General features: G+C 34.0%; 1 protein-coding gene across 3 annotated transcripts in view; it reads right to left on the reverse strand.

The window, feature by feature from the left end:
• LOC114660650 (pro-neuregulin-2, membrane-bound isoform-like) overlaps positions 1 to 21,454 on the reverse strand; it is a 228,800-nt gene extending 207,346 nt beyond the window's left edge. For all 3 annotated transcript variants that reach the window (XM_028813483.2, XM_051933904.1, XM_028813482.2), the window contains exon 1: positions 21,263 to 21,454. In XM_028813483.2, the coding sequence (XP_028669316.1) occupies positions 21,263 to 21,344 (82 nt within the window). In that variant the 5' untranslated portion in view covers positions 21,345 to 21,454. The remainder of the gene's footprint in view (positions 1 to 21,262) is intronic.
• Between the last annotated feature and the right edge of the window lie 590 nt (positions 21,455 to 22,044).

The following is a 22,044-nucleotide window of genomic DNA, read 5'->3' on the forward strand; positions in this document are numbered from 1 at the left end:
AAATCTAGAAAACACAGAATGTATCCTTTCTGAAATCGAAACTTTTGCCACTTCAAAGTACACGTATTCAGTACATTTTAAGGCTTTTATTCTGCATTTTGAATAGTGCCCTTCAGACACCATTTTAAACTGCAAATGCAGACACTGTGTTTTTCCCATAACAAATTAATGTACACCATGATTCTGAAAAAAATAACCTTGACATGAAAAATACCTAACTTATCATTTTAAATGGTTGGTAATCTGGAGTCTGCAAAAAATTTGTCAGAGGTTGGATAGAAATATAATCTTTTGTCTCATTCTCAGTTCTCCACCTCTGGGATTCCATCCTAGTGTGCATCTTTTTTTCTAGTATTTAGGCCCCTGACCAAATAAGATGGAACTACTCTTACCTCCTCCCAACCAATATATGTCTGTTTGCCCGAGCCATTTAAAGGAGAGGACTCATGCTCTAGCCATAGTCTGCTGTACAGTTCAGATATTGAACATCTTTCTAGAATGGCACATCTAACCATTATTTCCTCCTTCAAAACTTTTTGAGCACTGTGAACTTTTAAGTATGTGGTGTTAAAGGAAAAGTTTGGTATTTTTCAAGTCTAAGTGAAAGTATTTATTGCAATCATGGTATACAATAATTTGCTGCAAGAACTTGTGTTCTTAAGTGAAATATTTTTATCTGTTTAAAATGGGTTCTAGGAGGCACCAGTTGTGAAAGCAAAAACCTTAAAACATGCAAAATACCACCACTTTGAATTCAAATCAAATCAATTGGCTTTATTGTCATACTGCACCCTCCTTACACAATATTGCAGAATACATGGCACAAAAAGATGTTCTCCAAGACCGCGGTGAAACATACACATAAACATAGGACAAGTGCATCCAGTTCACTAAACAAGGTCAGCTGCCAGGTGCACACTAAGAAATTTAGTGCTTTTGACCAGTTTCATCTCCGAGCCCTCAATTTACAGTGGGGTGTGGGTAGCATGGACCTTCATTGAATTTAAAATTAATTTCTGTTGCACTCACACCAGTCCACAAATCATCATATTTCCATTCTGTAAGATGACTCATCCACATTGATGACGAGACTTACCATTGTTGATAGTGGCAAAGTTTCAACTTCAGAAAACATGCTTTTATGTTTATGACAACAAAATGAAACTGGCAGTAATACATTTCATCACACATTGTTGACACTGTTTTTCCTTATGTTTCTGTTCACTTTTCTTTTTTTCAGCAATGGTTTTGGGTGGAGTTTTCATGTAAATATGGAAGAAAAAGAGCATGAAACCATGCACAAGTCTGAAACGGTTTATCATTACATTGTCTTTCAATTTCCTTATAGCTGGACATAAAATGACAGCCTATTTGTCTCTATTATGACCAAGATTCTACCATAAGTGCTTGAATCAATTGTAAAAGAACAATGGCAATGATAATTTTCATGAAAAGAGCTACAGGAAATTACAGCTCTGACTGTGAAGGCTTCTACAGGGGAGACCAGGAATGAGATGAAGAGTACAAGTAGATTTCTTTTAGAATGACAGAATCTCACATTCTTTTCCCTCCAAAATTATATGAACACACTTTTAAATACAGTATGTGTGTAATCTCAAGGCACAGATCAATATTTGAAAACATTCTTGGCTTGCAAATGGACATTTTTCAATGTGTTTTTATATTTATTACAGAATTAAAAGAAGAAAGCAGATGTATTGAAAAAGGTTATAATCCAAAACAACAATATTATTAACAGTAAAAATAATAAAATAAAAATTACATATATGAGAGAAAACAATCCAGAATCAAACTGGGCCAATAAAACTATGAAAACAGAGTATAAAGAGATAATGTGGAAAAACAAAATTATTAAAAGTTTCCAAGAATGATCAGTAGTATTGAGAAGAAGATCCTATCACATGCCAAACCTTCATTAATAACACATCTGTGATGAAAAATAAGAGTTCTTTTTGATTCAGCGAAAACATGAACTAGCTGAACTCCTGAAGAAAATGTCATTTAGGTTCTTTTTTTAAGATCCTGTAAGAGAGTCTGGGCGTGGCTAGTTCATATTATAGACAATGCAGTTCAAACATCCATTATCCAACCCGTTATATCCTAACTACAGGGTCACGAGGGTCAGCTGGAGCCAATCCCAGCCAACACAGGGCGCAAGACAGAAAGCAAACCCCGGGCAGGGCGCCAGCCCACCGCAGAAAGTTACAGCAGTGAATCTATAATAAATAAAATAATTAATGAAATATAAGACACTATCAACATACAGTATGTACAGGTACATACATAAATGGAGATGAAATCAAACTTTGAATCACTAGAGGTAAAAAACCCTTATTGAGGGCAATCTGCTAAGAAAAACAAATGTACCCTGATCACAGACACTAAAAGATGGAACTGTATCACAATTACAACCTACAACCATGGATAAAAAGAAAGTAACATGTATTGGAGAAGTAGTTCACGTCACCCTACACGTTTATGTGGATTAAGACCTACTGTGGACGGTGAACAAATTCTATAAGGTAATGGATATGAAAAGTACTGTGGTACTGTGATAAAACAATTAAAATAACAAAAAATGGTGGTAGAGTGGTTATTATTGATGAACCGTATTTGTGAACCTACCTGATTCAAACAAAAAAATGGTATGAAAAGAGAAATTTAAAAAAGAAACAACCAAGATCATTTGCTGGTTTTAGTTCATGAGGAATGCAGGTGTTGAGGGTATAAATCCAAAATGATTCTATGTTCAATAGCTACTTATTATAACTGCCACCCTGAGGGAGGGGTTCCACTATTTCTGAAACCGTAAATTTTAAATTGGAACATGAATGCTTATGTTGGATGAGGTGATGAGCTACAGCGTGTGTGAATTATATCTTGTACTAGATTTATGTTCTACAGTGTTATTATGGTTAGTCATTTCAACTTTTCTGCAAAGGTCAAATTAGAAAGTCAATGTCTTCTATCAAGACAGCATATTTGCATGTTAAATTGTGCTAGTTTTATTTAAATTGATTTTACAAGCTGCAAACACTATTGTCTTTTAGTGTTCTGGAATTGTTTAGCATTGTATAATGCCTTGCGCTGCCTATCTTAAACTTATGATGTAATTTTCTTTGCCTTGATGAAGATCTTTTCAACTCAATACCAGCTTTATAAAACCAATCATCACATTAATAACCTGAAAGAATCTGAGGTAAAATGGTTAGCACTGTTGTCTCACAGATTCAGTACTGAGAAGGAAGCATATAACTAGCATATCCTATATTATTGTTATAAGTTGTTTCTTACTCAGAAGTAATGCTTGACCATTAATATGGTATTTGCACGAATGTGGTGGTGTGTCAAGATGCATTTCCTATTTGAGGCCTTGTGTAGTTTTAATATCCCAAAGGGTTTGCTTTTATTTCCCAATGCTGTAATTTAACTGATATAAATCTAAATAATACAAACCATACCTGTCATCACTAACATCTGCAACAGAGTTTCCAGGCATTTCTGATCTATAATTTTGTTGCGTAAAAGAAAAAATATGGTCAATTCCTAACTGAAAAAAAGTTTAAGCGCCTTTTTCCAAAACACCATTTACTGACCAGAGTTATGCGCTAGTGTTTTCAGTAGTATAAACAAATAATGTAAATATTCTTCTTTGCAAGCAATAACATGCCATACTAGTATTTCTATGACTTTGTGAATCAAACATGTTTGTAATAATTGTACAGTTTTGATACTTTTATGAATGTCTTTTCTTCTCTGGTAATAGTCCGTTTGAAATTGATGGTTAAAAGGATGAGTATTAGCTGCAAGTGTGGGAGTCTGACAAAGAAGACAGCCATTGCACATTTAATATTTTCACCTATAAAAATAAAACTATGTATAATGTAAAAAATGCGGCATAGCCTCCTCTCTTGAGATCCATCAACTCTGGACAAAGTTTTACATACACAAAATGCTTCAGAAAGAGACTGATTATGACATTGATGAATTAAGTCAAAAAATGTACCGAATAGCATAACATTCCAGCGCTTTCTGGGGCTTAGTTAACAAATTTGAAAGTTAGAGCATTTTAGTTTACTTAAAGAATCAGTTATAACATTTTTTTCAGTAAATATTTTTGGAACAGTGAGTTATATGAAAAAGTAATAATGTAATATAATTATGTGTTAGTGGACTACATTAAAAATATGCTTTTTAACAGTAATATTATGCATCACAAATGGGCTTGAGTTTGTTCAATAGCTTTCACAGAGAGCAGATTAAAATCCAAGTAAGGTAACAATGGCATTAATTGATGTCCTGATGTTAGCTGTTGGTTGTGGTGGGTCTCCAAACTATATTTTAACTTTTTTCAAAATAAAATTTTTGAAAGACATACTCAGAAAAGGATAAAATTTGTTTAAGTCTCAAGGTAAAATTTTTGGCTGCTTTTGTCTATGATGGAGATGGGAGAATGTCAGAAAAATAGTGAATCAATATAATGTTCAAATAATAACAGTCAGTTGTGACTCTGTTTTTAGTGCAATGTACTGTAAATTCGGAGTACATATTTATTACTAAGCAATGATTGCATAACTCATTTCCTTTTACACATATTCTAAATAGGAACATTTGCTTTTTTCACCTTTTTTTCCTTACTTTTGTGGATAACAACTCAAGTAGCAGAAGTGTGTGCGTGTGTGTTTACCAGCAGGGTAATTTGCATGCATTCTTCTTTCTCAGTGTTTCACTAACTTGTATTGGGAATCTGATTTGCCATCAGGAACAACCGTCAGACATGAAAATGAGAACATTTAAAATTAAATTTGTTCTACTCTTCTGTTTTAAGAGAGAGTTCAAAATTCACCAATGCTCTTCATTGAGAGATTTTAAAATTTCAAAATTTATACAGCAAACTGTATACATGATACTGTATCTCACTGAAAACTGACTTTACATGACAAATTTCCATGAAGAATAAGTCTGCCACATTTCAACAAAATCAGTCCAGTAGGAGTGGAGTTGTTTCATACAGACACAAAGACATACAAACATGGTGATTTTATGTGACTGCACCTAAAATGTAATCATATTGCACAAGGGTATGGATATATACACAGTAGTCACCCTAAAATCACTTCCGTTTCTGAAAACCATAAAGACAAGTTCCATAAAACCAGTGTTGGAAATCACATTTTATTTATCCTTGTGCCTAGAGTACTAGTAAATAGTGAAAAATAAATATATGAACTGTATCAAACAATTACAGTTTACTGATTAGCTCATTTGTGAAGATGAAAAGAATAATCTAGTAGAGTGTTTCTATAACCCAGCTGGCTTCAATATATCTTTGCCAGTGTTGTGTGGTGAAATCTATCAGTTCTTAAATATTTACAATGCATTTTAACATACTTACCTGACAACAAGCAAAAATATTTACAAACACATAATATGTAATTCTATAAATCTTGTTTTCTGAAAATGGCACAGATTATTTTTACATTCATCTGATAATGACTTCCTGTATTATAAAATAATAAATTTGACCAAATCAGTATTAAATGATAACATAAGAAACTTGCACTATGCTGCAATTACCAGTTAAGTTAGTAGATAATTATTCTACAGACATACATAGGAATTACTAGCCATGAATGAATGTATAATAATATAGTTTTGTAATGGTTACCTTCAAAAAAGCACAACATTAAGTACTTTTCTAATATGATGCATTAAGTGATGCAATAAATATAATAATAATAATTAATTACATTTATATAGCGCTTTTCTCAGTACTCAAAGCACTATCCACACAGGGAGGAACCGGGAAGCGAACCCACAATCTTCCACAGTATGTCTTCCTTTTAAATAAAATTCACATATTGATAGCCATTTAGCCTTATCCTTGTTCTCATACCTTTCTGAAAATGTTTTGGTAAAATAAATGCCTCCACAGTGAGAAAAGTATAATTTCATAACTGGTACTACTTTCAGATTTAATGTATTTGATAACATACTGTATCTGATTATTTAACCTCCTGTATAAAGTTTGATGATTGTATGTTATGACATCCAAGACATCTATCATCAAAAAGTTTAGGACAGTAACACTGTTAATCACTTTTTGCTCTTCTAAGCCACATAGCTGCATAAGTCCCTTAAAGTACTACAGACTCACAGATCCCATCTTATTGAAAAAATGAGCCAGGAGGAACAGCAGTTTCTTTTCTCCCCAGCTAAATATTTATTAAATAGGATGACAGCATGTGTTCTTTGAGGCACTTTATTAAATTAAGAAATTGTCTGTAAAGTGAAAGTAACATGATCTGAAATTACTGTGAACCTACTCTGTTCAAAAAGTTATCATTTATTAATAAAATATAATCACCATTGTCCTAATGAAAAAAACAGTTACATTTTTACTTATATTTTGTCTTGCAGACAAATAGTTAAATTCATCCTCACATGTCAAGACTTGAAGTTACTGTCTGTTTTAACACTGCAAAATGAGGTTAAAACTTTAAAGAAGTATCTTGTATTGTTAAACAGACCCCCTTATAAATAGCTGAAATGTACAAAAATATCTGCGGTGGGATGGCACCTTGCCCGGGGTTTGTTTCCTGCCTTGCACCCTGTGTTGGCTGGGTTTGGCTCCAGCAGACCTTCATGACCCTGTAGTTACGGGTTGGATAATGGATGGATGGATGGATGTACAAAAGTATGTTGTCTTTTGTAACTCAGTTATATGTAAACATGCCGTATAAAGGACTAATACTAAATCAGTGTATTAAACTTTACAAATGGAGAAAGGCAATGTTCTTATGGATTATACCTTTGTGATACCCAGCTCTTTCCCAAAAATCACTTTATTTACAGAACTGACGTGCAGATAGATAGGAAATGGGCAGATAAATGTCAGCGTTCATATTCATGAGGAACATTACTATTTAGGCATGGGATTCGGACTAACTTAGAAACCAGATTGTCCATAATTCTGCTTATCATTCTTCTGACATCCTTTCTCTAGAAGCTTACCTACATTACTATAGGTTTCAATAGAAATGGGTAGTTCCTTCAGTGTTGAGTTTCTATCTGTAGTTATGCCAATAAATATTGACATATTTTGCAAACTTGCAAAAATAACAACTTTTAATTATTTTGACTGGCATTATCTCCACTTATTCTAGTTCTGTAACATTGTTTTTATGTTTTTATGCATTGTTTTATATGTTCAGCTTAATGTGGGATATTTTGTTATGTCAGCCTGCTATATATGTGGAACTAGCAGTCTAAAAAAATTTTGCATTTGCAAATTGCAATTGTAATAATTGAGCAGTACAGGTTAGGCAACCTTTCCCATACTCAAAATTGTTAAGAAACAAATACTGTACATCAGAATCAAAAAACAAAAAAAAAATGTTCTGTCAGAAGCATAACTAAATTTAGGGTCCGGAAAATGTCAAAGTCAAAAGCAAAAGGTGTAAAGCAAAGGTCAATATGTAGCTAACCATTCCCGAGCAATTTGCTAAATATGAGTGCACCACTTTTATACCCTCCATATTTTCCCCCACACTAACTTTTTTCTTTTTTCTTTCTTTCAAGAAAGCCAACCTACCAAGGTCGAGGAAATGAAATTAAAAAAATCAAAGTCTTCAAACATGCCAGGTGTCAAAAAAAGCTAGAAAGTAAGACAAGGCACAGAGAACCTTAACCAGAACACTAACTAGAAATTTTAATCTTGCCTCTCCCCATAATTTGTTGGTCAATAGTCCTGTCTTCAACTCAAAAATCAATCCCATAACGATTTACTTTCCTGTTTATGATGTGTGCTGATTATTCAGGAAGTATATTTTTAACAATATTTTAACAAAAAAATGCATATTTTTTGCATGTTTTGAGCATAATACTGGATAACGATTCATGTGGATTTTGTGTCACAAGTAAATTGAGGATTTTTTTTATCTTTTTACTTTTTTCCTTGAACGTTTTCAGCATCATTTGCCATGTTACAGAATTGGTCACTATTCGTTTCTATTATATCATAAACCTTTCTGTTCTGCCAGAAAATATAAGATTCAATTTTTTCCTTAGTCATCAAAGAACAAAGAACATCAGGTAAGAAACATATTGAAAATACTTTTGGGTGGAGTATTCCTTTAAGACAGAGAGTAAAGGAGTTGTTCTGTGGCAATTATATTTTCTTTTCTTTTAAAATGCAGTATACAAATATGCATTAATTATCATCACTATCCAGGTATCACTGTACACAAAAAGGAGGCATGCATGTGAGTGGAGAAAGATAACAGCAGATGACTGCACATATTACTCCCATGACAAAGGTACAAAGCTCATCAATTTTTAATTTGATTTCCAAAGGTGTGATCTAGGAGCAAGGAGACAAAACTGCATTTTATGTTATATTGAAGGATAATATTGTGAACGATTACGCAGAAAGCTCAACCAAGATAACAGTGTAAACAAATGTAAAAAAAAAATACAAAAGTGAAAATTTGTCACACAATGGGCAATTACATCATATGTTCCAGGCACTTTTCATTAGTTATAGGAAGCCCCTAAACACATGCAAATAACTGATAAAAAAATAAAGCTTTGCTATTATAAATAATTCACATGACCTTTTAAATAGTTTTGTTTTTAAGACTTATGAAATGTTCAATTTTGAGAGAGCGTTCTTTCTCCCGGTCAACTATAAAAATCAGAACAAAGTAAATGTTGAATTGAAAATACAGAAACATTGGGTTTAGACACAGACACAACAGCAGTTGCGCAGAGCATGCGGGAGATAAAAATATTTTTCCTACATAATGATCTTGCAAAACTGTGTCCCTGCTTTCAATCTGACTGTTCTGTGTTCTCTTTAGTGTGCTGGTTGAAACAACACAAAGAATTCACACATACTTTAGGTCTTGAACTGTAGAACCAGTTAAATATAATGTGCCTACTTATATCTCAACATCATCTGCAGTTTGGAGCTAACAACAAGGCGATACCACAAGATGAAGATAGCATTCTATGACTATCTAAGATGAATTAAGAAAACCCACCCTGCCCTTGATGGCACAACTAACATTCTTAGTTAATAGTTATATATAATATAACTATATATATATATAATCTTATATAATAGTTTATATTATTCTTAATTTTTATGTCTTTCTACCACCTTATGTTTTCATGATCTTATATAATCGTTTAACTTAAGAAGACAAAATATATGTCACAGCTACCAAACAGTAGCAATTCTAACATAGTAAAGCTATGAGTTGGGGATAAAGAAAGATTCTTTTCTTTTTTTTTTGAGCCTTTTTTTCCCCAAAATTTAAAAGTACCACTCTGTTTTTATTTGTTTATTTTCTATTTTTGCACTTCAGCTGCAAGGCCAGATTTCTACAGTCTTCTGTCTTGCAGATGTGTGTATTTCATGGATCAGTTCCAAGTTAAATAAACTTATGTATAATCTTATTTTTCTTCAAGCAACTAATGAACTTTTAGTAATAATTTAAACGTTTGATTTTGCAGTAATGTGCAAAATCTGTGAAAAGTAAATAAGGCACATAGGTAATTATGTCTTATATTTTTATAATGGGCAATACAAGGCAAAATGATAAAGAATTTAGGGTACATTTTAAATCCTGTAACAAATGGAGGCTTCCAATTAGATATTGAAGCTATTTTCTCATTTTTTTCTCACTTCCGACAATAATGCATAAAAATAATAGTTCATAAGCACAAATAAATGACCATGAGTTATAAAGAAATTACAGAATAAACAGAATTTTACAAAGATCAGGGGCCTCATGTATAAACGGTGCGTACGCACAGAAATGTTGCGTACTCCCGTTTCCACGCTCAAATCGCGATGTATAAAACCTAAACTTGGCATAAAGCCACGCACATTTCCATGGTAACTCATACCTTGGCGTACGCAATTTCTCCGCTTGGTTTTGCAGACTGGTGGTACCCAGCATCAAAGCAGTGCTACTGTTCCTGTGTGGTCACCCTTTCTTTCTTAGCTCCACATTCCTGACGCGGCTTTATAAATACACTGAAACTAACTGCATATTGTTTATTAGTGTAATGCATCTGATTGTAATTAACCTGCAGCAATATAATGGTCCAGGGAATAGCCATAGTATTCCAAATACCATAACTGCTTTAACGTTGTTACTCTCTATGTACTTCTTCTTCTTCTTTCAGCTGCTCCCGTTAAGGGTTGCCACAGCAGATCATCTTTTTCCATATTACTCTCACTGCACCACTCGGAGTATTTATATCACTGTATCTGAGTGGGGAATCACAGCAGCAGCTGATCGGAAAGAGAAATATTGGTATACAGCATGAAGCAGACGCTGCCTGAGCCGCGGCAAAACGCTTCAGAGACTTCCCAGTACGGACTTCGCGGTTTAGAAAAGGTTTCATCCCAAGAACTCTAAACGCACTCAATCAGTCCATCAAGTGCTCCTTGTAGAACTGTTTACTTATAACTACAATTACCTTACTGTAAACTTGCACTACAGTTATAATATTGTACAACCTGCGCCACTTTATAAAGCGCGTATTTACATATGATGACGGTATTCATTTTTAAGATGAAATGCAGCAAAATATGTTGATTATATTATACAGATAAAACTTTAACTTCATTTAAATAATCTGTATTGTTAATAATTAAATATGTGAGGACACGGTGCCACTGCGCTAGCTAGTTCAGGGATTGTTCCTGCATTGCATTGTATTCTTGCGCTGACGCGACACTGGAAAGATAGACAGATAGAATAATTAAACATGTACTACGAAGCTATTTCAATGTTCCTTAAAAGTTTTGAAGAATCGGCGTTCTAAGCTTACAGATGGCTTAACGTCTATTACAGAGCTGATTGTGTGGCGATTGGGCATTTGGAGAAAGAAAAGTAAGGACAGGAATTGGAGGTTAGTACGTTTGAAAGAGACAGTACTTCTGTAATAAATTATTTCATCGAAGGTCGCACATGGTGCAGCAAGCCTCTTGAGTGAGATATGAACAATCACTGCGCCACGTGTTCCCATGTTTAATAACATGCTTTCATTCCTATCATCATGAAAATGATATCACGTATACATCTCAGTATTTTAATTATTCAGAGATCTGTAATATCACGAATGTAATGGATTCTGTGTCCTGTCGGAGAAAGAGAAAGAACGGAAGCACGTAGTGATTCACACACATAGAGCACATAGAAGATCAAATACAGAACAAAGCATTTAACGTGCTACTTGAGAAACTAGTAAAATAAACGATTTTAAGATGAAGTTTATGATGTTCTACTTTAATGGCAAAATAAACTACGTGATTAAAGTGGAAATTTCGAGATTAAAGTTGACATTTCGTGCTTTTTTCCCCACTGTGTGCCTATTTTTTTTGTCTGTACCCTAATAAGCTTTCATATGACACTCAGACGGTGGGCTACGACTCTCCTTTTCACGGCGACTTTGATATGTGATTTCTTTTTTATTTCGGGCACTGTGCGACTTTGTGAACTTGATCTGTTGAGTTTCTCTGACACTCTGTCACTCGATCAACTTTCTTTTGTTGATTATACCACTGTTTAAACCAACAAATAGTACGTTTTTCCTTTGCCTCCACTTGGTATTCGCTGAAATTCTTATATTTTCCCCTGTGCTTTTCCCATTGTCTTTTCACAGAAGGCTATTTATATTGATTTGCATATTCAAAGAGGCGTAATTCTGGGAGGAGTTGGGGCGGGACAGAAGGTGCGTGCACGTGCGTTACTTTTCACGCTGATCGGGATTTATGTAGTGGAAGAACGTGAAAGTTTGCGTACGTACAGATTCCTGTATCTGGATTTTTCTGTGCGTACGCACAATCCCGCTTTTGTGCTTACACCACGTTATAGTGTGAGTTCTACGCACGGCATTATACATGAGGCCCCAGATCTTTTTGTAAACTAATATACAGATTCTAAGCAAAGATTCAACCTTATATATAGTCTATAAAAAGAAAAACTACTTTGCAGAATTGGGCAAGTAAAATTAGTGGTGCTGATCATTTTCTTTTTCTGCCCAACCTTAAAAAGTAACACTCCTGCTTCTTTTGTAATGTATTTGCTTTACTATTAAAAAATCTTATATTCTGCATAGTGTTGCAGTATGAATAATTTTCCAAAAAACTAAACCAGATATCTCTCAGGTATAGAAAAAATGGACATAACAAGGTTTTTAAAAATAATTAATCATATAAACTAATTTTGAATAAGTCCATAATTGTACTAATACAGTCCTCCTAGCAGCAAGAATATACAGTTCAGCAATTATTATGTAGTGGTTAGCACTGTTAGTTGATGGGACCAGGAGAGCCTGCACATGCTATGTGGATGTTACACTGGTTTTCCTATGACTTCCAGAAGATGCACAGGTTATGGTAACTGGCAACTCTAAAATAACCCAGTAAATGTGATAGTGGTTATTTATACTGTAACAGATTTGTTTCTTCTCTTGCACATTATATTGCTAGGATCTAATGACATCAAATTACATCAAGCTGTTTCAAAAAACAGTGGAATTAATAGATATTTGATTAAAAAAACGTTTGCTGTTCTCAACCTTGTCTTAGTGGTAAGCCATGTTACCAGTTTTTCCAACTACAAAAATGTCCCAATATCAAAATAGTTCTCCAGTGAGGGAGGAGGAGGATGAGGTTGGGAGCATGCACTGATACAGCACTTTGATATGTGAAATTTCTTTTATATCAGATAGTACATTTACATGCTCACCATTATCAATGGCTTAAGAGAGACATACAGTATATACCTTTCTAATTAAATAAAGAATGCATTATAATTCATAATGAAATATATATATATATATATATATATATATATATATATATATATATACCAGGTTATAGAGAGAATTATAGAGATACAGAGATTGTTTTTGCAGGAAACACTGTATACAAATGACTAGTAAAGTGTGGCAATCAAACTTTTAATTTTTATTACAAGACATAAATGACAGATGCTTAAGGCATACAGTACAATATCTTGCTTAGATAACTTACCCTATAACATTCATGAAAGCTTTAAAATGTAAAAGTTTTCATCGTTTACTACTTATAAAACTATAATGGAACAGTTTTAGCATTAATATATATGTCGTTCCATTACATTAGAGAACTAATTATACATATGTTAGATACTGTATACTCTATAAACGGTAGAAGGATAAATCTTATATATAAATGTCTATATGTGCAAGTGTGTGTGTCTGTCCGGTCCAGAAGTGAGAGATGGAGTCAGGGTAAGGGCTGAACCTCCGAGGAAACAGAAAACTCGCTTAGCCACTAATAACACAAGCGGGGTCAGCACGTCAGCAAAACGAAACCTCAGAAGAAAGACAAAGTCGCTTAGTCACTAACATCAGCAAAACGGTATCACTTTTACTTTTCCTCCCGCTACTAATGCACAAGCGATGCAAGCACGTCAGCAAAATTTCAATGATTTCAATAGTTTCTAGGACCCCGGGATTTTTACAGCACGGGCTTACACAGCTAGTATATTATAATGCTCTTCATATGGATATAACATTAAAAAGACTTTTTCAGTTAGCATTTTAATAAGGATCACCCCTATTACAAATGAACTCCTGAGAAGGCATTACATTTAAAAATAGACCCACTGTTACCTCGGAAAACTATAATAGTTGGTAAAAAAAATAAATGGAAAATTTCTGCAAAAAACAATCATCACTTCTTTTTTTTTATGGTACTCCAGTACCATAACTATATGATAAGTGGTCCCAGCTCTAGTGTCCTGGGTTTGGTAGTCAGCCTGTTTGTATGAAATTTAAAAATGTTCACTACATCTGAATGGGTTTTCCCTCTCATATCCCAGAAAACATGGAGGTTTGGTTAATTAGTGACAAATTTCTTGCTGTGTGAGTGTGTGCAAGCGTGCATTGTGATGGTCTAGTGCTCTGTCTAGAGGCAGTTCCTGCCTTGTCTCCAATGTTACTGAAACCCTCCGGCTCAAAGACATTAAACTGGATTAAGTAGGACAGAAGATGGATAAATGTACGCATGCACACTGTGCGTTTCATTTAATGACAAATACAAAGTTAAAGATGCTGATTTCTGAAATTCTTGAATTCCTTCTACTAAAGATACACTAAGCATACATTTATAAAGTTAAATTATTGAATGATCTTCAGCTAAATGCTGATTAAATATATAATACACCAAATGAGAAATGCAACTTCCAGAGTGCTGTGCTATTTACAGTTTTTTATGAATGATAATTGCTGATTCAGCCTCATGCTTTTCTGAACCTTCTGTGTTATTTTCATAATTTCTCTAGATGATAACCATTATCACAATGAAATAACTTAATATAGCTTTATGTGCTCAAATTCATAAATGTGACTTGCATCTTAGCAAAGCAATGTCAGCTGTTTTATTCCCTAGGTTGATAAAAAGAAACAAAAACTAATAATTAATAACAAGAAGTTAGCTTCTAATTTAAAACTTGACTGGAAAGAAAATCAGAAGTTGCAGCAGGGTCCTAGGATTAGAGTTTTTGACAGAACTTGACTTTGCTGTTTCTGTTAACCTTCAATAATACTGGGATTTCTATCAGTAGTCTAGTTTGATTAAGCAGATCATTGCTGAGGCTGAGATTGTATTCAAAAAGGAAGAAGAAGCTTTTGAACAATAATCATATCATTGATCAGCTAAGACCAACAAGCTCTCCACAGTTGGTTTACTGTGTTTCCAAAATAATTTGTTGTATGCTGATCAACTGTAAACAGAAATGCCTTTGCAAATTGTTAGGTAAACAATATTTAGATAAAATTCTAATTCTGTTACAATAAAAAGGCTTTTTAAAAATCATATCTTTATTTGAAGTGCAGTAGGCTTGAATCACAAATACTAGTTAGTAAGTCCTATCCATATGAATTAAACAGAATGGACAGGTGTGTACAAATTACTTACTACTATTGTTAGCATCTGCAAAAATGAAGAACCTCCAGATTTTAAGTTTTAAACTATTTTTTTTACCGTCATTTACCTAGTCTTTATTATACAAGTAATGACAAGATATATTCTTATATATTTTTATTAAAAAATCTATAGTGTATTTCTACATGCAAGATATATATTGCTACAGGATGACCCAGCACAAAATCGTGGCTTTAAACAAGCATAAAAGGGCTTCTATGAAGGTGGAGGAGGAGGAAGACTTTCTCTATAATATACAACATTTCAGTGCTTAGAAAGATGATGTGCATAACTGATACTTTTAGAGTATCATAACCTCATATTGATAAGACACTAGAAGAATATTTTCCATAATCCTGAGATTTATTGATGCATGCAGGAAAAGACCCTAGATTAAATAGTGCAGGGGATCTTCATGTTTACCGCTTATTATGTAAACTTGTGTAATGGCACAACTCAGATTTATGAAAATCTGGAAAGTTCCAGCACCCATCATAAAGAAGGGCACACAATTCCTGTCTGACAGGTGGCAGCAGAGAGCCACAGTAAAAGAATACTTGGGTCCTGCTTTGCACTCTGAAGGACAGTAGACAAATGCACAGATTTGTGTAAACAGTTCTTTAATCTTACCAGTGAGAATCAAGGCTATGTGGCTGCCAGGAGACAGTGTTGTATAATTACCCAGGTAGCCTGATAGGTTCAAAGCAGATCCCTGACCCACGATGATCTTGCCCCAGAAAAGGTATAACGAGTCACCACCTTGCTAAGAAAGTACAAGTTTAAAGTTGGAAGCCAGAAGACAAAGGTTTATTGGCACAAAGGGTGGAAGGTGAATAAAGAAATTGTGACAGTAAAACAAGAGAAGTGTGAGAGATGCAGGTGACATGCATATGTTTTGCAACTGTTCGGAAAACTGAAGCAGAAGAATAACAAAAAATACATTTCCTGCAGAAATATGCAGAGTTTAGGGTCGCAGCAGTCCATTGCAGACTGTGCTTATGTGTTTTGAATTTTTAATTAAAGAACCTGAGATTGGGGATGCACTATATACTATAGAGACTAAAAGGGGCACTGACATGTTGTAAGCAACCATCTGATCCAGGAAAGGAGAAGATAGTGGATCCAGTTGTGAGTACTTAAAAATGGATGAAAATGGCTTGACAGTGTTCATTCAATCTAGCTTTGGTAGACAAAATGAGTTGATGACTGTTTTGACAAGTAGTTGGTGTCACCTATAGTGTATTCTATAATATTTAGCTAATTGGGCAAGTCACTTTAGGTTAGATCATTGCTTTAAGCAGGTCCAATAAAGCTGTTCTTTCTTTTTTTCTTTTATGTTGTGTCCTTACATTTATTTATGTTCATCTGTTTCTGTTTCTCTTTATATTCTTGGAAGGAACGTTGTATGGTATGTTTATTGTTTTTGGAGCTCAGTTGGCATTTATTTTGAGCTGGGATGACATAAATCTAAATTCCCCTACAGCTAAGGCAACTAAAAGACATGAATAACGTTAAAGAAAATGTATTAGAACTTAATGTAAAGTAACATTACTAATAAAACAAAAATTTACAACAGTCAGTCCCCTTACTAGAGCTTCCCCAGTTAAATACCTGTATTTGGACTAGTGTGGATCCTAAAATAAGCAATATTCTTTTTCTGGACTTCTCCATTACTTAACAAAAATACCAAAAGTGCTGCCTGTGCCCTTTTTACACCTTTAAGGCAGTCTAGTTACTACAGTATGTTTACTTTCTCTCGCACATGTGGTATGCTCCCTTCTTACCTAATTTGAGATTTATAGCTCAGGAGAACACACTAAACCTACTAATTAGACTTAAATGTCCTCTTTCCCTGCATACCTAACAAAATAATCAGTCTTTATAGCCCACTCCCCCTCTAGCTCCCTGCCATTCTTTTTACAAAGTGATTTGACTGTGTCTTGTCTTTCTGCCTGTAGCATGTATATCTTTTACTAAGCTCATGTCTTCAAATTAAGGGAACTGGATACGATCATCTGTCTTAGTCTGGTTTCTTCTGGAAAATAAGATTGCCTCCATCTATATTGTATATATTACAGGCTCTTCTAATAACATCTTAATTTTGGGCGTGTTGTATTTGTTTATATTCCAGTTTGTTTTAGAAGCACAGGCTGTAATGTGCTCATAATTTATATTAAACAATACTGAATAGTTTATGCCTTGAAAGTACTGTAATTTAAGCACCACTAACATTGATTGAAGGCAATAAAATTAGCTATCAGTCCATTTTAGAGCATGCCTAATCTAGCCTACCACAGTAACCCCAAAAGCAATGCATTAACCTACTGTAATATTCTTTAACCAATGTTATTAATTTATAATTAAACAGGAAAGAGTATTGTTTTAATTAGGAAGTTGCACTATGTAACTCTCATTCTTAAGTCACTTAATTTTAGGACCTTTTTCCAATTCCTTTTAGCAACATTTAAAACCATAATTCAGCTCAATTCAGTTTATCTTTATATAGCACTCCTGAGTGCTATACTCCACAGATAGGTTTATCTTATAGAACTCATGAAAGTCTATCATAATCAAAAGATATTATCCTCTGATGATTCCAAAGGTAAATATTATTGCTCTGTCGGTTTGATCCTTAGTTAGAGGGACACAAACTCCAGAAATGACAAGGTAACATAATGTATACTCAATCAGTCTCAGCAGAAAGAAGACGATTTATTTTGGAATCACCTGCTACTGATATACTATAGCTCAGTTCTGCTGCATTTTGCCTAGATTAAAATCATTATTTTTCATAGTGCCTTTCACATAACACAGTATGCCTAATCATGACTTTCTGCTGTTTCATTCCTGGCCCATGACAGCTGTGATGGGAGCAAAATCTCATCATCTGCAGCAGACCCCTGTGTCAAACCATTAAATTGTTTAACTTTAATCAGGGGCATTAGCGTACATTGTAACAGGCTATATAAGTACCCTAGGGAGGAGCTGGGTGGTCAACTAGGCTAGGTCACCTAGTCTTTGTCTTTTCATTTTTCCTAGAGGGCCTCAAAGGTTTATAACCTCTAGAAGTCTGTTTTTATTTCTGTCTTCTGTAATACCAGCTGGCCTTGCCTGACCTTAGCTTACACTGCATTACTACTATCTGGTGTCTTAAGAACTTAAAAGACTGAAAGAAAGCTAACAATTACTGTCTATGTGCACAGTGTGGTAATACTTCTTGGCATTTTGTGTCTTATTGTTGTTATATTCTATAAATATGTACTGCACATTTAATTTTCAAGGTGAGAAGATTGCCATGTAAGGATAAATAGCTAGTTGATCCAAATATTACAGTTTTAGAAACAGATATTTTAGTTTGTAATTTTTTTTTAAATAAACACAAATTAAGAAAAACTGAAATTAATGACTCTGTTACCTTGAAATGGATACTGGATATTGAAATTCTGTGAGTTAGCACTGCTGCCAACTTACAGGAACAGCTTACTAGGTTTCGAATCCCATTCCCAAGCTATGTTTTATACACAGTTCACTTGTTTCCTTATGTCTGCCTGGATTTTCCTCCAACATTTCAAACATGAGCAAATAATGTTAACAGGTGACTTCAGATCAATCAAGTGTGGGTGAAGTGTGAGTGGGCATGCCCTACAAAGGCCTGGAAATTTGGCGGTGTTATTTCAGACCTTGCCCCCAATGCTAGGTACCAGCTTCCCTTAACCCTAAACTGGATAAGTAAATTAATATATGGATGGATGAATGAAACGCAAGAACAAATCAGGGACACTGATGTTGATGTAAGTGCTGCTGCCTACCAGCTCAAGAAAACTATGATTGAATCCCAGACCTTTCACTATCCATAATGAATTTACACATTCTCTCTGTCTCTGAGGGTTTTTAGCCTTCCAGATCATAAAGATATGCAGCAGGCTAATTGACAGCTCTAAATTGGTGAGGTGTGTGTATTTCTCCTGATGGAGGGCTGACCACTGGAATGGGCACTGGTTCCCAAGACAATGAAACTGGACTGGCTAAATTTAGGAAATAGATAAATTTAGAATTAAGCTAATGAACATCTTGTTTGTAACATATGGATATGGAGCCACAAACTACAGTGATCAAAACTGAAGAATATAATTCATATCACATTCTGTTTACAGTATATCAGATTTCAGACAATTTCGTCAATAAATTAATGATTAATTACTTACAGAGCGCCACTTTAAAATAAAATTGAAGAGTAAAACATAACATTCTTGTAACAAAGTAAACAATGGAAATACTTTAAATCTGAATAATAAACAATGGTAATTTTTCAGATCCAAAGCAAGGATACCAAGGCTGAAATGAAACTTTCAAGGTTCAAAAAGTCACTCAATTTGTATGCACATGTACTCTATGCATATAAATACTGCTGCAATGATGGCAATGGGCATCCTAGTTGAAAAATGTAATTCTCCTTTCTGAATTTAAAAAATAATCCAAGAAAAGAAAAGCATGAGAAAGGAATCTGTGCAGTATAGAAACAAGGACAAAGTAATATCTGCGAAATCTCTGAACTGCTAAAGCAAATAATGAAGATCCAATATTTAATGAAATTCTTGGAGGAAACTGGGAGTCGCACTAAGACCAATGGGATAAAGGAGAGGCAGATTTAAAAGGCAGACATGGAACGTTTTGCACGCAAAGGCGGTTTATCCTGTGGAGTGTATTGCTGGGACATGTTGTGGGAGTATAAACTGTGGACCTTTTCAAGAAGAGGTTGAACTTGTGCTTTTTCAGGAGGCGTGATTTGTTGGATATGAGCAACAGTGAAGGATTCTGTATTGTTTTCCTGCGTTCATGTGGTTGTCACACCATACCATTGTTCCTGTTTATTGTACTTTATCCACATTTTAGCATTTTATGTATACTTAACAGAGAATTTCTTTCTGCAGAACATCTTTGGATGAACAGTGACATCTTCAACCAACAGAAATTTGTATTCTGATGTGAGAGGATTTATTTTGTCTAAAAACAGTATTGTTGGCCCTCCAATTGGTAGAATTGTGTTGTATCCTTAACGGTTCACAATTTGCATGTAACATCAGCCCTGTTTGCTTTTAGAAAACAATGTAAGAGTATACTGCAAGGTAATACTATAATATTGTACATTGTATGAATAAGCAATAAAATGAAAATAGAATTAAATCCTCTCGCAAACAAGTTAAAAAGGGCATATCAGATATAACCAGACAAAAAATAAACAAGCTCTCAATGATTCATCATCATTATTTCATGGGCGTAAAAAAACTAAAATAAATGTAATATTTAATGCAGATTTAAAGGCAGAGAAACCAAATCTAACTTTTTAGAAGTAAAATTGTATTGTATGATAACCTGCCAACTTATTACCTTAAACAGCAGTATCAGACAATTTAAAACAAAAAGTGGCCATCTTCCATAACATAAATATTATAACCTGCTATGACCCTGAATTGGATTAAGTAGGTTTCACAATGTTATCATGATATTATGTTATGTTATAAAATATCATGCCTAATATGTTACAGGACGTTGTGAATGATGTTAAAAGGACTAGAGAGTCCTTTTATCTTTAATCACCCCATCAACAGCCATTGTTAGCACAACACTGTTGTAAAGCAGCGAAGATGAAAAAAAATTAGCTTTAGGGCATAAGTAATGTCCTTGGAGTAAAAGAAATTAAGAGCTTAAGCATACTGAGTTGTTAGAATAAATAAGCAAACCAGAAGTGCTATTACTGAAAACTCATATATTGTATATATACAAACACACATGTACTTTATCTAGGTATTTGCATAAATGCTTACATATATTATTTGCAATTTCATACCTAAGCTTGCTTGAATACTTAAATTAATATTTTTCCTTATATATATTTTTTTTTAAAATTTGCACCAGCTAGAACTATGCTGCATTTTTGATCTTGCTGCAACAAAGTTGTAGCTAAATTCCACTATGGAGCACTTAAAAAGTATTTTTCTCCAATATGAACTACAAACTCCTGTCATGTTGCAATGAAACCTAACATACTTTGCAATCTAAAAAGCAGCAATTAAACATGCCTGGCCACAATTAATGTGATTTGCAGTAACTTGCAGAGCATTAAATAAAATGCAGATTAAGTGCCATGCTATGATTGGCAAGCTTTAATAATGAGTATTTTTCATGAAAAAGGAAGTTGTTACTTTACTAAAAAAATAAATAATTAAAAATAAAGGAGTACTTTGCTACCTTCTCCTTGTGCCACTTTGTCCCCTTTATTATGATTCTTTTGTTTCTTTTTCCCTTTTCCTTTTTTCTTCTCTTCAGCCATAGTTTTAAATGCAATGTTGTATAATCCAAAAATTGGTAATCCAATAAACTAAGGCAGTGTCTATGTTTGCTTGAGTGAAGAACTGCTACTCTCTGGATGTGCTATATGAGAGTTCTACTTTATACAGCAACACCCATCACAGATAGGATACACCTACTTTCTAGTAGGAGATCTTGGTCAGATGGGTGTAGCTTTATTTAACTGTTTACTCGCTGTTCTACAAGATATCACATTGCAAAAACACCTAATGCTTTGTTTTACAACTTCTTTCCCTTTGGTGGTCTCTGGAATCTTTAAGTGACTGTGTCAGATATCCCAGGAGTTTAAATTTGAAAAATATCTTAGATTAAAGAAATAAAATATTTTTGTATATGTAAGCAAGAAATGCACACAACCAATATCAATAACAGCAGGCACAATTTCAGCTTTTTGTGCTTATGTTAATTTTTAAGTATTAAATTAACTTTTTGTATTAAATAATTATATTTTTTATCTTCTACTGAATAGTTGTGTCAAAGGCTTAGATCTAAAATAAAACAAATTTTATAAAGCCATCATGTTACAGTTTGCTATGCAGGAACTTTCCAGAAAAACAAAATCTTTTTTCTTTCTGATTGCATATTATACAAACTTACATTTATCAAAGATAAACTAAAAAGTACAGTGGTGTGGAGGTTAATACCATTAACTCACACAGTGA

This window comes from Erpetoichthys calabaricus, chromosome 11 (genome assembly GCF_900747795.2).
Source record: "Erpetoichthys calabaricus chromosome 11, fErpCal1.3, whole genome shotgun sequence".
Taxonomy (NCBI): domain Eukaryota; kingdom Metazoa; phylum Chordata; class Cladistia; order Polypteriformes; family Polypteridae; genus Erpetoichthys; species Erpetoichthys calabaricus.